The following is a 16069-nucleotide window of genomic DNA, read 5'->3' as shown; positions in this document are numbered from 1 at the left end:
TTTTTTTTTTATGTACATACATATACGTATATTTTTTTTTGTTTTTTCATTCGTTATATCATATCCGTGATTTTCGTTTCACGCACGTGATATTTGCAGTTCGTTAAAAATTCGTTTTGTTTTTTTTTTTTTTAATTTTTGTCCATCGTGTAGACGAACGAGTAGATGAACAGAGAAGATGCGAAGAGAGAAAGATGCCGATTCGTAGCGAGCAGGATGAGACAACGGGACGATTATTTTTCATGATGATGGCCAGGTGGAGGCGATGACGCCCGCGATGACGATGACGATGATGGGCGGACGATGCGAGGTCATCACGTATGTAGATGTTTCCGGTGTTCCACGTGGATCGCACGGTTGGTGGTCGTCGATGAACGGGCGGGCACGGAAATAAGGAAATAGAAGAATTTGATTGATTTATATCTGTGTGTTTTGTAATATACACTGTGTGTGTCTTGTGTCAATTATTTGAGATTGTTTCATATACACATATATATATATATATATTTTTTTTTTCTCTATTCGCTGTCTGTTTTTCGACCGGTCGTCTCTTCCATGTCCATCGGTCTCGACTTTCATCACACAAACGAACACGTTTCTCTATTCTCGTTTTTTGTTCCGTCCATCTGAAAATCATCTCGTTCGAGAGATCTGTCCAGCAAACTCTATCTCGTGTTACCTTTCCTTTTCGGAAACGTGCTCGGGCTTCTCGGCACCGACTCGAACGTTACTCGTCCGACGATCGTCTCGTTTCTAATCTGCGACGTCATGCGTTCTCGAGATCTCTTCGTTCATGTTCAGTCTGTTCTGTTTTTTTCTTTAATCTCTCTTAACAACTTTGTTTTCGCTTTGCGTCGTTTCTTTTTTTCGGGTCGTTTACTCTGCTTACTATGTGTTCTGCTCTATTGCTGTTCTCGCATTCGCCACGGACATTTACTGGGATCTGTACGTGTAACGTGCTCTACTAGAATTTTGCGCTAAGAAAGTCAGGCCGTTCAGAACGAGGCCTCGACGAGGTAAGTCCCGTCCATCGCAGCCCCGGTCTGCCCACCTTGGGTACCCGATACTTGGGCCCTTGTCGCTGGGATGTACTGACTGTACGCCTGCTGAAATCCACACCACAAGCACACACTACATTGTTGCACGCTAAGCTCACCTACCCTAAAAGAGTCAGAAACTGTTTTTTTTTTTTTTTTTTCTGTTTTCTACATGGGCCTCTACGATTATATATCTCTAGTTGTGGACGCTTTTTTTAACGATCGTCGTTAGATCGGACGTGTTGCTCGTTTCCCCCGATTCTGAATCGGCTTTCTCTCATCGTCCTCAAGAGGGAGAGAAGGAACTTTGTACGAACGTGTTTCATCAACCCCCTACTTTCTATATATCCTCCCCTCGTACGTTCTTCCTATGTGGAATCATCACTAAATCTATTGCACTTCGACCCTGATATCGATATCTAATTCGCGGAGAATCGAGTTTTTCATGGACGATATTCGCGCCATTTCGAAGGCTCCAGCTCGAAGAGCGACGAAATGGGTGGCTTCTCTAACCGAGCATCGTCTGTTGATGCACGATCGATCTCTGAACTAACACGTCGACTGCCACACGGGGAAATTTATGCAGTCATTTTATGAAAATTCACACGCATCTGCAAATTTTAAATTGAGGAAGAGGAAGAAGAACTTGGAATATACTACAGGCAGTAAGTTCTGTTTAACTCAAGCTAATTATACTGAGAAAAAAACATGTACAGGTCGCGAGATCTATTGTACAATTACTACAGATAATGTGCAAAACGTGTTCTCTCGTTTTTATTGCACATATGATATCCGTACGCACATCTCCGTCAGATTGTGTTCCTTTAAACAAACGTAGAGTAGAAACGGTCTGATTCTAACAAACAGACGAATTTCTATTCTTCCCATCTGAAACATTTGAAATTTGTCAGACGTATGGAAACATACTCGTTTCCCTATACGAATATTTAATTTTTGCTGCCATAGAAACACATTTCTCATTTTGTAATATCGTATCCCGAAGTATTCACCTTGCTTCGATGTTTCTTCAGATACTTGCGACAGAAAGTCAAGCGTGGCAGTGAACGTGTTAACTAACTGCAATGTCCCCTACATTTTCACTATGACAGTGTGTGTCGTGTTCTCTGTCGTCGAGGAGAAACGTTAGAAACGCGAGTTCTGTCTCGTTGTTCCGTCTTGAGACCCGCTACAAGCTTCGCCTATGTTTTCAGCTAACCGTCGTAACTCTAAACTCTTTGTCCTACCTCTCGGGCAAACGATCGGGCATCGATCATTCTGCAACGCGCTGATGGCTGGCGAACGAACCGGCGCGAGAACTAATTCGTCGCCGTTAATTCCGCAAGTTGCGCGCAAAACCAACGAGTCGGACTTAATCGTTGGCTTTAATTAAATTTAATTAGTCCGCGTCGCGACCAGCTGCGAGCCCAGCCCGATTTCACGAACGTTTCAACGCGTTCGCGATGCCTGGGCGCGAGCCGGATTTTCGAACCGCGACATCGCGTTTAATGGACGCGCTTCCGGTCGGTATTACAGCAATTTACGAGCATCATCGCGAAACGGTACAAATTAGCTATTATTTCGAAGGATTTTGATTAGCCAAAAAAAGCAAATCATTTGAACAAGTTACTATTTAATATGTAGAAGGGACTTCAAATGTCAGAAGTTTCGCGGGATAAATTGATACAAGATACTTGCAAAATTCTGCGAGTATAATTACTATAAATCAAGCCAAGTATACTTGCGAAAAAGGAATTCGCAAAGCTCAAGTTGAATCACGTTGTCAAATCGGTGGTTCTATACTCGCGATTGGAATACCTTTGAATGATGTGCGATTCAATTTGTTTCGCGATCTTCGAACGATTATCAAACAATCTTCGAAGGTAAAGTATTTAAGAACAAAGAGCACTTGCAACGTTATCGAGTCGGTCGTTCCGTATTTAAAATCATCGGCAACCGATCCAAGTGCTGGAAGGTCTCGTTCAGGTTCTCGGATTCATCATTTACCGTTAACGAACGAAACAATGGACACGACAAAACGAAAGGTAACGTGAAGTTCAATCTCTCTGTATCGGCAATCGATCGTCTTCGAACAATTACCAAGTGACTCTGCTCGTGTCAAGATAAAGCGTGTCGTAACAATGCTCGTTAAAAAGTTTCACTGAAAGAAAATAGAATAATTAGAAGTTGTTGGCTGGCGATGATAGATCGAAAAACAGTGACAGCCCCGTTGTTCGAGTCGATCGAGCAACGGAGACGGACCATCACGACGTGTAACAAAAGAAAACAACATTCCCGAGTGGATTTCCATGCAATTCTTGCGAAACGTCGCGTCATCGAGCGACATCCTCAAGTCGCGAAAGGGGTGAGAGCAAGTGTCATCGAGAAGGGGCGAGCAAACGAAATTTCACCGATTCTCTCATTTGTCCCTTTTCTTTTTCTGTCTGTCTCTCGCCCGTTCTCGTCGCGATCGAAAAGAAAACAAAAGATTGATTCGTGGGTAGAGTCGAGAGAGAGGACAACTGGGAAACGCTTGAAACAATCCGTCGAGCACGAAATCGTGTCTGAAAAAATCGTGAACAGGAGAAATCGCATTCATCAAACAGTCCAAAGAAACAGAGAGAAGGAAATATACATATATATATATATATATATATGTATGTATATATGTATAATAACGTATATGCGAGTAGCACAGAGGTGCGGAAGAGGAGAAGTGCCAGTGTAACGAGAAGAAACAGTATGTTCGATCAAATGTAACAACATTTTCCAAAAAACGTGGACTAATAATCTTCAACTAGCAGGCTTTCATGTAATATATCTGGGGAGCGATCCAAAGGAACAAAAAAAAAAGAGACAGAACAAAAATAGTATAACAGACAAAAAGTATAACAGAATTATTGACAGTTCAGTTTCATTTTGTTGGGTCTTACCTTAAACGGGCGAATGTTTCTACGGGAGGAACCACACACAACAGGTGCCGACAGTGTGTTTATGTTACAAAATGTACAGACATATTTACATTGTACCGCGTGGCATTTGCAACGATTACAAGAAAAGAAAAAAAAAAAAAGATGGGGGACGATTAGATTAATTAGATTAATTTACAGATATAGAATGGGGGATAATTCTTGATCACAGAGAGAGACATTGATTCTCGTATGCTATCATTCAGATTTAGTGGCAACGTTTCATTAGGCGTTACCGTGTTGCCAATAACGACATGACTCGATAAATAATGGCGGGGGATCGTTTATGCATGCGGTGGTAACGCGTCTCGGACGCGGCTTAACTCTTAGCATACTAAGCGAAACCTCGATACACATGGTTTGTATGCAGCTCGATAACTGTTAACATTAGAAGACTTGCGTCGGTGAAATGAGAGTGAGGAAAGTGAGTTTCTAACGCAACAAAGAGCATCTGATCCAAAATCTTGGAAAAAAATGCACCGCTGTAACGAAAAATTACGAAATTACTGGCTGTTTCAATTATTTCGAAATGGTTCTAGCGTTAAAAATCTTCGTACGCTAAGAGTCAAGATAACGTTTTCACCCTACGTTAATTAACGTAGATTATACAGCAGCTTCCTAAATCTCGCAAAAATCATCTACCAAAATCATTTTTCAACCTAAGCTGACTTTTCACCAGCGCAATGATCATACGTTTACGATGCAATTTCTCGAATTCCGCGCCAAATCAACACGGGACCAAATCTGTGTATCTCTTTAATTGAAATTTCGGCTGAAAATCATCGTAAGTCGAGGTAGATAAAAATGAAACCTAACCCTCCTTCGATTTCCAGAGTTAAACGAGAAATATTCTTCTCGCTGCTAATCGTATCGTGACAATTCTCTACGCCGCATTTTCGTCGATCAGAAAGTTCGCGCGCGCGTTAACCTCGAGTGATTTTCGATCGACGACACGCTGGTAAAAATTGACAAACCTGATAGCCTGTCTCGCCGCGACGTTTACAGCCGGTTGTTCAGCGACTTACCTGTTGAACGATAATTAATTTAACCGACCGACACCGACGCGCGTTGTCTGATAATTATCGAGGCAACAACCGGTTGAAAATAATCACAAAGGTTGCCGGACCTTCGACGAGCGATCCACTGTTGGAATAGTACGCCGTAGAACGTCCGATTAATCACTATAAGTATAAGCAATGGTCGTAATCGAGGCGCGTTGACGGGCCGTGACGACTGATTTCTAATTAATTTTCTTCTGGCCGCCTCACCGAAATAATCGCGCGGTGATTAATAAACGCGGTGTTCGTTCACAAGGAGGTCCCGAGTTTTCAATCTGACGCTCAAGTTTCACTGGGGCGACGAGAGAACGGCGCACCGATGATTTATCACCGCGATCACCCATTGTTCGCGGCTTGTCGAACTCGTTTGTTTAATTACGCGAAGAACCGACCAGGAGATTTCATAGAGTCCGGTGGCTTTTTCGCCAAATTCACCCTTTCCGTGCAGACGTCGCGGTGAACGTGGTTTATTTATCCCTACCACGCGATGAACGAAACGATTTAATTGATTAACAACTCGACAAGGGCAGTTCGACAATTGGAGAACTGAGAAAAGTTTGAAACTTTGTGACGGTGAAACAATGGAATGAATGTTTCTTCTCCTTAGATCCTAGGGGTGAGGACATTTCTTCAAAGAAATCTTGACTTTTGAAATTATGTGATAATGTATAGTAATTACACGTAAGTACACGTCAGAGATTTTTCACTGGGCCATGTAGAAATCTAAGAATCTTACTGGAATTTCTAGAAATCAAATATCTTTCTGTTTTCTAGTGTCAACACTTGTTTGTAAATCACATAGATCATAAAAAGATATCTAGTCTGTTCTTATAATTTGAAACCATTTTTTATAAGTTCTTATGTAAATTTCAAAAATAGACAATATTAGATTACACAGATACAGGATCACATGTCGGCTGACTTATCCTTTGGACTCATCCCTAGGATCGTTTCTCAATAGGAAAGGAAATTGTTCTGTCACGCTTAACCATTTACGCGAAGCATCAGGTTCTGTTTGAATTGTCCAGTTGCCGGACTTCCCTTGTCACGACGCCTGGCGTTATCTTTCGTAAAATTGTTTCGTTGTTAAAACGAACTTTAACGCGCGAGATGCATGTGCTGAATTCATCGGCCCTCCTCCGACGACGAATTTGTCCCGCGCCTCGGTAACTCTCGCTTCGGTACCCTTGAACGAGTTAATAAAATATACACAAGTAACATGATCCACGTACATTATATACAATATATTTTAATCGAACTAGCTGCATGTCATATATATATAGATAAATAGATAGATAGATAGTGTATCATATATAACGGACCAGTCAGTTTCCAATAACGATTAAACGGAGAAAAAAATTGGAAGGGGAGGGCAATAACCAACATCAACACCCAAAATAGTAGTCGAGTGGCCTGAATATCGAGTAGGTGCAATCGACACGTTTTTCTTTTTTTTCTCGCGAGCTTCGTTCCGGTCTACGGAGAGCTTCTTAAAAAGAAAAAAAGTTGACAACGACAACCCGCGGTGTGCCACTCGAACCTTCTAAATCTTAATCTCTCCAAGTGCCTCTCTTATCTGTCCGTCGATAAATCGAGTTGCTCGATGCTTCTTTCTTTTCCTCGAAGCCGATGTTCCACGTTCGTTCGTGCTTATTTCTCTTCGTTGAAAAAAAAAAAGAAAAGAATAAAAAGATATCGTTTGCACCTCCGCACGACGTTTGGACCGCTCGACCACGTGGATCGTCGTATGCAGTCTCGAAAATCGAAAGTTTCACCGTGATTTCGTTGTTTCAATTTTCTTAACGACGGGACACGGTAAGGATGGAGTGTCTTCGGGGTGGAGGGGACACACAGTACGAGGGGTGGACAACGTCGAGGGTGTAAAGAGGAGTGTCGAAAAGATGGTGCTCGTTAGTGGGCCGACGGCAAAAGTGAATTGACGGAGCTTTTCAGACGGACACTTAAGATTCAATTTTCTCTTGCCTGGCTGATCTGAAGTGGATGCTCCACTACAGGCTCCCGGTGTTCCTTCGGCTATGCATTATTCATGAAAGCAACTCATGTTATATTATAATACGCATTATTGGGGCAATTAATTCGACGCAACGTCATCACGTCCGCGCTCGGTCACAATTATTCTTTCTTTTCCCTTTTTCTTTCTTTCTTACTATTTTTTTCTTTTCTTTTCTTTTCTTTTCTTTTCTTCACTGTTGTTTCCATCAAGCAACGCGTGACAACGAGCCACTGGGAAGGGGAAGCTTATGGGGGGCTGGTAGAGTATCTCGCGATCCGACAATTCCAGCAACATCCTTGTTTTCGCGAAGCTCGTTCGTTGGGATTTATCGTCGAAAGACGAATTTATCCGTATTGGTCGTAATGCGATCGTGCCGAAACAACGGCAGCAACACGCGAGCACCGAATCCAAACGTGATCTTTCCCTGGCTAGAAGCGTACAGATGAAACTTTCTGCAAACACGACGGCGAGACCATCTCGATCAGAGGCGATATCTCTGGCACGGATCGTCACTTGGTACGAACTGAAAGACGTACGTGTTTGCGCTTGGCGACACGTTGCGTCGATTAATCAACGTCGGTAGTAATTAGCATCGAATGACCGATCTGATTTCACGACCGAATCTCGAACGAGCAGCTGGAAAATCGTGCTCTCGCGACAGAACGGACGAGAATAGAATAAATAGAGTTAGAACAGTCACAAATTTCGTACGTGAATCATGTGACAGATGTGTATCGCGCCTCCGTGAGTGAGATTGATTCTCTTTAGAAATGAGAAGGCGAGATCAGAAAACGAGCTGGCATAACCGTATATTTCGCTCGTAGAGCAAAGAAAATTTCAGTGGAATTCCAGCTATTACGATCGGCCATCGTCGAGTTTTCACGCGAGAAAGAGCAGAGAGAGAGAGAGAGAGAGAGAGAGAGAGAGAGAGTAGTGTGGACGAGATTGCATCGAACTTTCATCGAGGGAATGAAAGTTCATCGTGACGCGTAAATCGATGGCGACGACGGAAATGGCGACGTTTATGCGAAGCTAAGCGTTTCTAATTGTTGACACCCGTTGGTTAACGGCTTGTACGAGATTTATCGTGCGCTTGGCAATTCACGTACACGCAGTCTGACTTTTGAATGTCAGCCGATAAGAAAAGAAAAGGAAGATAGTTTCAGGGACTACCGAGCTGGATTTTTCATTTAGAATTTATCAATAAACGAAATGTGGATAAATGAACAGAGAACGTGTAACGGAGGTTATAAACAAATCGCAAGCAATATAAATTGAAATAATTTCAACGAAGAGCGACGCGAAAATAAAGCAGCGTTGAATAAATTAATCGAGAAGGGAATCGGCTAATGTGGTAAAAAAATATAAATGGTGATATAAATAAATTAATTAAAATTATCTCAACGAAGAAAATGACGTGAAACTGAGAGTAAGATGATCAAGAAAGACAGGCAAAAGCTTATTTCTATGAAATTTCCTAGCGAGGATAATTCGCGAAAAAGAGACAGAGTGTATAATGTAATTTAATTGAAGTGATTTTAATGAAAGTACCGTCATTAATTTGATAATAAGGAATTAAATTAACTTAAGGGAAGAATAACATAACGAGTAATAAATTAATGCAGAAATAAGTTAATAAAAAGAAATGATCAAGATGACATTCCTTATGAAATTCCTTAATAGAGATAATTCACAAAATGATAGTAAAAATAGTGATGAAATAACTGAACGCAGCGTTGGCGGATCGATAGAACGATGTGATAAAGCGTGATGCTGGCGTTTAGACAGAAGACAAAGATTAACTAACACGTAGGTCAATAATCGAGGGAAAAGTTGACATTCATTGTTCGTGGTGTAACAGATAATCGATTGAAACAGGAGGAGGTTTTCGAAAAAGTATCGAAATCACAAAATATGCGTAAAACAATCCGATAGTGAGATAAACGTAGACCCTGTGCAATGAAATTTTAAGAAAAAAAAATTGGAAACATGGGAAAACTCCGTAAGTCAAAAAGATCCGTCCATTTTCTCGTCTGTTGGGAGAAACACGCGAGAAGCGTGCCAGAGAATCGCTGATCGTTTTTGCCACTCGTCGCTCGTTACGAAGCAGCCACGCGACGCACTATAGCACGCGACAACGCGCGCCTGAGTGCAAGCGTTTCCTGCGCCGGAAGCAGAAAAAAGAGAGAGGGAGAGAAAACGAGTCGAGTCGAGAACTGGAGGAAAATTCGCACACGCGAGATGGAAGGAAAATTCGACACGACTGCGACTTGGGATCGCGTCTCGCGATGTTTCTGGCGAATTTCGCGACGCTCTGAACGAACACGGGTCCCTCGAGAGACGTCCCCCGAGATTTCCGCGGGAGGCAGAAATCGTTAAGTCGGGAACTGCCTGAACTGACGAAAATTCGTCTGGACTCCGGCTGCTTTCGAGGAAAATTGAACACGGGGCGCAACGAAGAGGAAAGAGACGTCCAAAGTTAAGCATGTAAGATCGAGACTTCCTCGTCGCGGGCCCTCTGCGGATGTTGATAAATGTAACTAACGGGGACGACGTCTGAAATTTGGAAACGAGATAAGGAGAGACCTGTTCGCGAGATCGAACGGTCGCGACAGTGTGCGCGTTTCTAGCTCGCGAAGAAGTGTGGCAGCAAATCTGATTTTCTGGTGATTGTGTGACACCAACAGCAAATTTCACGGATGTGTGTGTATGTTTGTGTGTTTGTGTTTTTGTGCACTGTCCGATAACCACTCGACGTTCATTTCATTTGGAGTCTAAGCTAAATGTTGTGCTTTGCAGAAAGCTTGACATTTTAACTTTGTTAACCCTCTGTAATATTCAGTACGCGCTTTCGTACACTCGTTGCATTACCTGTCAACTTACCTATTACATAAGAATTGCATAAGTGTCTGTAACATTTTAACGCAGCTGTTTGTTTTTAAAGTCGAGCGAATATCTCGCGTGAATTAATTAATAAATATTTTCCATCCGCGAATGAACGAAATTCTGACTCCGGGGGTCTAATAACTCGATTCAAACGACACACCGAGTTGAGAGAGAGCATAAACGTCCGGCAAGAAAAAAGACCTATTACGTTTTACGAGCAATGGTATCTAAGTTAGATCGAATGGTTGTCGGACAACGTCGGTGGCAAATGATCGAGGCGTGAGACTCAGCAGGGTGTCTTCTGCTGCCTGGTAAAGAAAGCTCGGAAAGAACCTGGAGATTCTCGACCCTTGGCAGCTTGACGTCGATTAATACGTGACATTTGTGTACACACGTATACGTGAACGAAAATACGCACACACACATGAATATATATATGTACATATATAACATATATAACTGCTCGCAAAAGTATTCGAACACCTGTAGTAACTTTTCTCACGTGTCTCGAAATAAAATAAATATTTTTACATCTTCACATTTGTCCAATTCCAAACGAATCTAAAAATAGAAATGACGAGATGTTCAATGCGCGAATAACTTCATTAAACGTCAATATTCAGCGAGACTATATTTATTACTTTTATAAAATGGAAATAATAATAACTAATTCCTCACATTAAGTACAAGTACATTATATGTACGTTCGCAACAAATCATCTACACGTCCACATTATCAGATCGTTTTCAAATTTTACTAATACAATCTTACATTGTAATATCACGTGCGATGTATGCATATTAAATAAAAAAAAGTTCTTTCATACCAAAGTGCTCGAATACTTTCGCTAGCCGCTGTGCGCAATATACCACGGACGATCGTGTACACAGAGAGAAACGCACGTGTATGCACGTGTATACCTACTGGACGTCCCTAGGGTCAAGGGCGACACACGTTGCCCGTACAATTTTCTTAGTCGATAACCGTGCAAGGATGACTGTACACTCGCAATGAATATCCAACAGCGTTCGCTTAAACTCGGCTCAAAGCTCGCGGTCTCGTTGCCGGCGGAAGTAGCGACGCGATTCTCGGCCAACTTCCGGCGCTCGAGAACGCGTTCAGAACTTCTGTTCCGGGCATGAGCCGCGAGATTCGTCGAACGTCTGCATCGTCGCGGTCTGCTGAATCTCGAAGGCGATCCGCCTGCGGCCCACCTGCACGGAGAGTCCAGATCAAAACGGAAGAAGAGCCACATGTAACAGGGAACGCGGACGTTCTATCTTCGTTCAGAGTTAGGCAGTAACTGAGTAATTAGAACCACAGTGATCAATCAACATGTCGTTGTTAAGACAAGTCAGTAATTCTTCGCTACTTAATAATTAATTTATACTTTTTCCTTTCGTTTTTTTTTTCTTTTTTTTTTTTTGTTCGAAACAGTAACGTAAACTGCATTTTCGTAAATTGTACATGGAATATTATATTCGTAAAAATTCTATCTAATAAATTCTGGTCAAAGAACATATAATCATTTCAGATTCATTCTAAGATATCTTCGTAATTGAAAATATAATAAAGTCGATAGTCATGATCGATGAGTTTTGCCCAACTCTGATCTCCGAAACGAAAGAGAATTCAAAGTAAGGTTCGTGATGAAATTCGTGCAGAACTCGAGATGGATACGGTGACGAGCTCGTGCTTGAAAGGAGAGAGAAACGTGATCCGTGCAGGCGTGCTCGCGTGTCGTTTTCAACAGCTCGACGAAAGCTGGTTGAACGACGGACGGATTGTGCGTGACACGTCGCTGAAAATTAAGATACGTATCATCAGAAGCGGATAATAAATCTTTCCTTCTTGTTCCGCCTTGTCTTTTGAGAACTCGATGGACATCGCCCCCCTTCGAATTCGTCTGACAACGAGGAGGAGACGTGAAAGGCGTCCTCGAGGCATCTCTACGAAGTTCGGGGTCGAAAGCACGCGGGTCGGGTTAAAAAATCTCAGTTTTCTTTATTTTCATTCAGACATATCGCCTCGTTGAAGGATCTCCGATTTCTTTCTTTCTGCCGTGCCTAACGGCATCATCTATCGGAAGAGAGAAGCGTCGCAGAGTCGAAACGCGCTAACAGGTGGAATTGCTGGAATGTGTGGGCAAAACTGTGCTGTCTTATCTAAAACGCTCGGTCCTCGGCTCGATTAAGGGTTGACCAACTATCACTCGTCCGTTCTCCGTCAATTTCGATTGGAGAAAATTGATTTTCTTTGCGCAGGATTAATTAACACGTTGGCTGTCACGCATGAGCTCGCGTTTCTTGCCTGACCGTGCCGTGGTCGATAAACGATTCGATCAAAAAGATATTGCTCAGGTCTTTGCAGTTCTGATTATTAGAATTTCTAAATTCAAGTAAATTTACTCAACCGATCCCTTTCCTCCGTTTTCCTTACATTTTTCAATAATACTACTAAGCTAGTCCATGTATTTGACTCACAGCTGCGCGTACACCATAAGGATTCTCACCTCACGAACGTACGAACAATTCAATAAAATTAAAATCCATGGAAATCCGCAAAAATTCAGCTTCCTCGATAAAGAAAGGATCGAAACTTTGCGCGTCGAAACGATTTACAATATTTCAAAGCAGCCAACGCGTTAAGTTAAAATAAAGTTATTACGTTCCAAAACGAGGTGGACACTCTTCCTAGATGTTAAATTTATTATACGCGTGGCGAAGTCCTTGGCTTCGTAAACTTAGCTGCGTAACGTTCGCCTATTATACTTCTTCGATATCGAGCCGTCTCGCGTCACGCGGGAGCAAAGTGTGTCTATCAACCGAGTAGCTAGTAATCTAGTCGATAGTTGTACGTTGTACGCTGTGGACAAACGCGGCCACTTATGTATCACTGTAAAGTCGTACACGACTTGTAATTTGAGCAATTCCGAGCCGGGCGAAGGTGTAAATGAACGCTAACGAAGCGGCAACGAGTTCAACTTACGAATATATTCTTTTGATTGCGACGAGGACGGTTTCTATGTACTGTCAGCGTTGCGCGAAGCGTACTTGATAACACAAGCTGTTCGGGACAACAGTAGCTTACTCAACGATAACGCGTACCGGGGACGATTCGATCCTCGGGAAGCATAGCAGTCGAGAAATTTCGACAGAATTTTATAATTTCTGCTTGTTAACCTTCCGATGGCCGCCGGATCAATGTATTACATTATTTATAGATAATGCTCGAAAGTCTTGGGACAGGTAAGATGTTTATTTATTTTGAGAATTAAAAGGACATTTATATGACAAAGAATATATAAAGTGTCAACACTTATAATATAGATGCAATTTAAAATTTTTGTTGCATATTGATATTAAAAATAAAATGCCCCAAGAATTTCGAGCGCGAGTGTATCCTAGAGTGTATCTCACCGTTTCTTATCCGATTTATTTGTAATATTGATGTAATTGTAAGCAACTTCAAAAATAAATATTTTTCATTCGCGATATCTATACGTGTATCGTATGCGCTTATACTTTCTTTTTTCTTAAATCAACGTTTCTTAAACTCATACGATAACTTTTCTTTTTTATCGATTTTTCGTTATTCAAAATGTTTTCTTCCTGATTCTTTCTCAGGCTTGAGTATCAGACTACGTAAAATGTGCTCAAGCCTGCTTTCTCTCGATCATTTGTTTCCGTGGTCTCTGAGGCTCGCAGGATTAAGAAACACTGGATTGAATTATTACTTACTATTATGTCCTTCTTAATAAATCTAATTAGCAATTACATAAGAATTTAATAATATACATTCCTATGTAGATGTCTGTTTTGCAACACGTTCTGATTGAAAAGTGACCCGGCGTCCATCTCTCGAGGGTCAATCTCGATTTAAAAATATCTCCTCGTTTGGTTTACGCTAAAATTGTACAGCTCGCACGTTCTCTCCACGATTCACTGAATAATTCTCGATCAAGTCAAAACGGAAATTAACATCGGAAGAATTAAAAAAATCTGTATTCCGGGAACGAGCGTCATTTAGGAAAATGGACGACAACCCTTAATCGCGATGGAACTCGGACACGAACCGAGGACTTGCAGGCCTTTAGAGATATCGAGCTCGGTATTCCGGGCCGGCTTGCGTCACCAGGTCGAATAAAATCATTTCATGGCAGATCTCGATGGTAGATCTGGCCATTCATGAGATTCACGAAGCGCGATCGCGCAACGCGGATTTGCATCGCTAACACGAATCGATTAATCGGACCGTCGCGTCGCCCTCGCCGTAATAAATCTCGTCCAGGAATATTCAGACGATCCCCGTAAGGGCATGAATCACGATTAAAACGGACGTTCGCTTACCGTGACAATTTCGCGGGTCAATAACGCCCCGCTGTTAAAACGGTCCTACCGATGGATTATCGCTCGAAAGAAAACGCGAGGCGAGGTCGACTTTAGAATGTCAAATTCGATCGATAGGGGAATTTCAAGTGGGAAATTTTGACCCCTTATATCCGAAATTAAATCATTAACTTTAAGTGCTTAAATTGAATTCTTGTGTTTTTTGGATAGACGGAGAAGGAAAAGTAAATTTTATAATAATCCTAAGTTCAAGACAGTACCTCAGGAAGATTCAGAATATTTGTCGTTTTTAATAGAAAACTTTCAAATAAAATTGTAAATATTTTCTTTATCACGTACGAATTCGTCTATAATTCCTTTCCAGGGCAAATGCAATTGCAATTTACTTTGGATTTTTGAAAGATGTAATATTACACCAATAATTACACAAAAACTTGCAATTGTTCACTCAATGTCACATACTTTTTTTCAAAGTGAAGAATTATCATCGCATTGAAGTTACATCAATGAAGATATAAATCACTTATATGATACTTTTAAATGCAGTAATGTCAGGATATAAAGGATCAAAGGAACCCGAAAAACTGATAGCCAACACGAATCGTTCGCACGTGTCGACGAGTCAAACGCAAACACAGCCGCCCAATACTAATTACGCGATATTTACATAATAGCGAACGAAACGCAAACCGTCCGGAATACCAGAATACATAATACAATACAATGGTCGCGATCGTTCTCAACCGACGACGAAAGCAAAAGTCGATCCTCGAGCGATCGAACAATCGATCCGCCTGAACCTGTATGTACACTCCGTATAATTGCTATAATGTATATAATCACGAATGTTCGATTGCGATTCCTCGTCTCGTTGAGCCTATCTACATATACGTACGAGAAAGAAAAGTTTGGGTCCTTAAAAGCTACTCTTTGGGCCGGAAGCTCGCGCCTTTGGTATTTCTTTGGAACCTGTGGCTGTCACCACCCAGAGGAGCCGTGTAGATCTCTAGATAATCTCCGACGATAAACTGCAAAGCTGGACGCGACACGCCGCGATGGATGTGTCGAACGAAAATGCACGATGTGGAAAATCGTCGGGAGTGAAGTGAAAACGGATCGAGAGCGACGCACGCTCCGGGGAGGATCGATCGGATCCTCGATCAGAGCGGTAGCGGCGATTTCGATTAATGGTTCGAATGGTTCGCGATCGAGTGCCGCGATACTCGAACGGAACTTGGACCAAGGTCAAGGGAAACGTGATCAGCCGCAACACGGAGAACGAGCTTCGTTCGTCTCCGTTCGCGCGGCAATCGATTCGATTAGCACGTTGGTAACGGGCTTGGTTCATCGATGCTCGCTTTATCCAATCCCAACTAGGAGGAATTGAATAAAGGGAAAAAAAAGAATAGCGATAGATTCGAAACCGAGAACGAAACACACGTGCGATCAACGAGAGATAAATTCTTTTTTTTCTTTCTTTCTTTCTTTCTTTCTCTTTTTTTTCTTTTTTTCTCCCGTTACTTTCCTTTGTTCGAACTTCGATGACACGCACGGCGTTTCGTTTCGCCCCGAATCTCTCGTGCGCTGCGTATCATCCACCGCGAGACACGAATGTGTGTATGCTTCAGCGTCGTCTCGTGGAAACTTGATGGAGTTTCGGGCAGAGTCGGCGTCGAGTTAAGTAGAATGGGCCAGTGTCGCGGGATTGGTGATTCGTTTTCTTCTTTCTTTTTCTTTTTTTTTTTTTTTTTTTTTGTG

General features: G+C 42.0%; 1 protein-coding gene across 1 annotated transcript in view; it reads right to left on the bottom strand.

The window, feature by feature from the left end:
• LOC122530000 (potassium voltage-gated channel protein Shal-like) overlaps window positions 1-16069 on the bottom strand; it is a 53529-nt gene that overhangs the window by 8857 nt on the left and 28603 nt on the right. Inside the window, exon 4 of the mRNA XM_043656597.1 lies at window positions 7045-7095. Within this exon, the coding sequence (XP_043512532.1) occupies window positions 7045-7095 (51 nt within the window). The remainder of the gene's footprint in view (window positions 1-7044; window positions 7096-16069) is intronic.

The sequence above is a fragment of the Frieseomelitta varia genome, unplaced genomic scaffold (assembly GCF_011392965.1).
Source record: "Frieseomelitta varia isolate USP_RPSP 00005682 unplaced genomic scaffold, Fvar_1.2 scaffold_32, whole genome shotgun sequence".
Lineage (NCBI taxonomy): Eukaryota > Metazoa > Arthropoda > Insecta > Hymenoptera > Apidae > Frieseomelitta > Frieseomelitta varia.
This window is presented reverse-complemented; position numbering and strand designations above follow the sequence as displayed.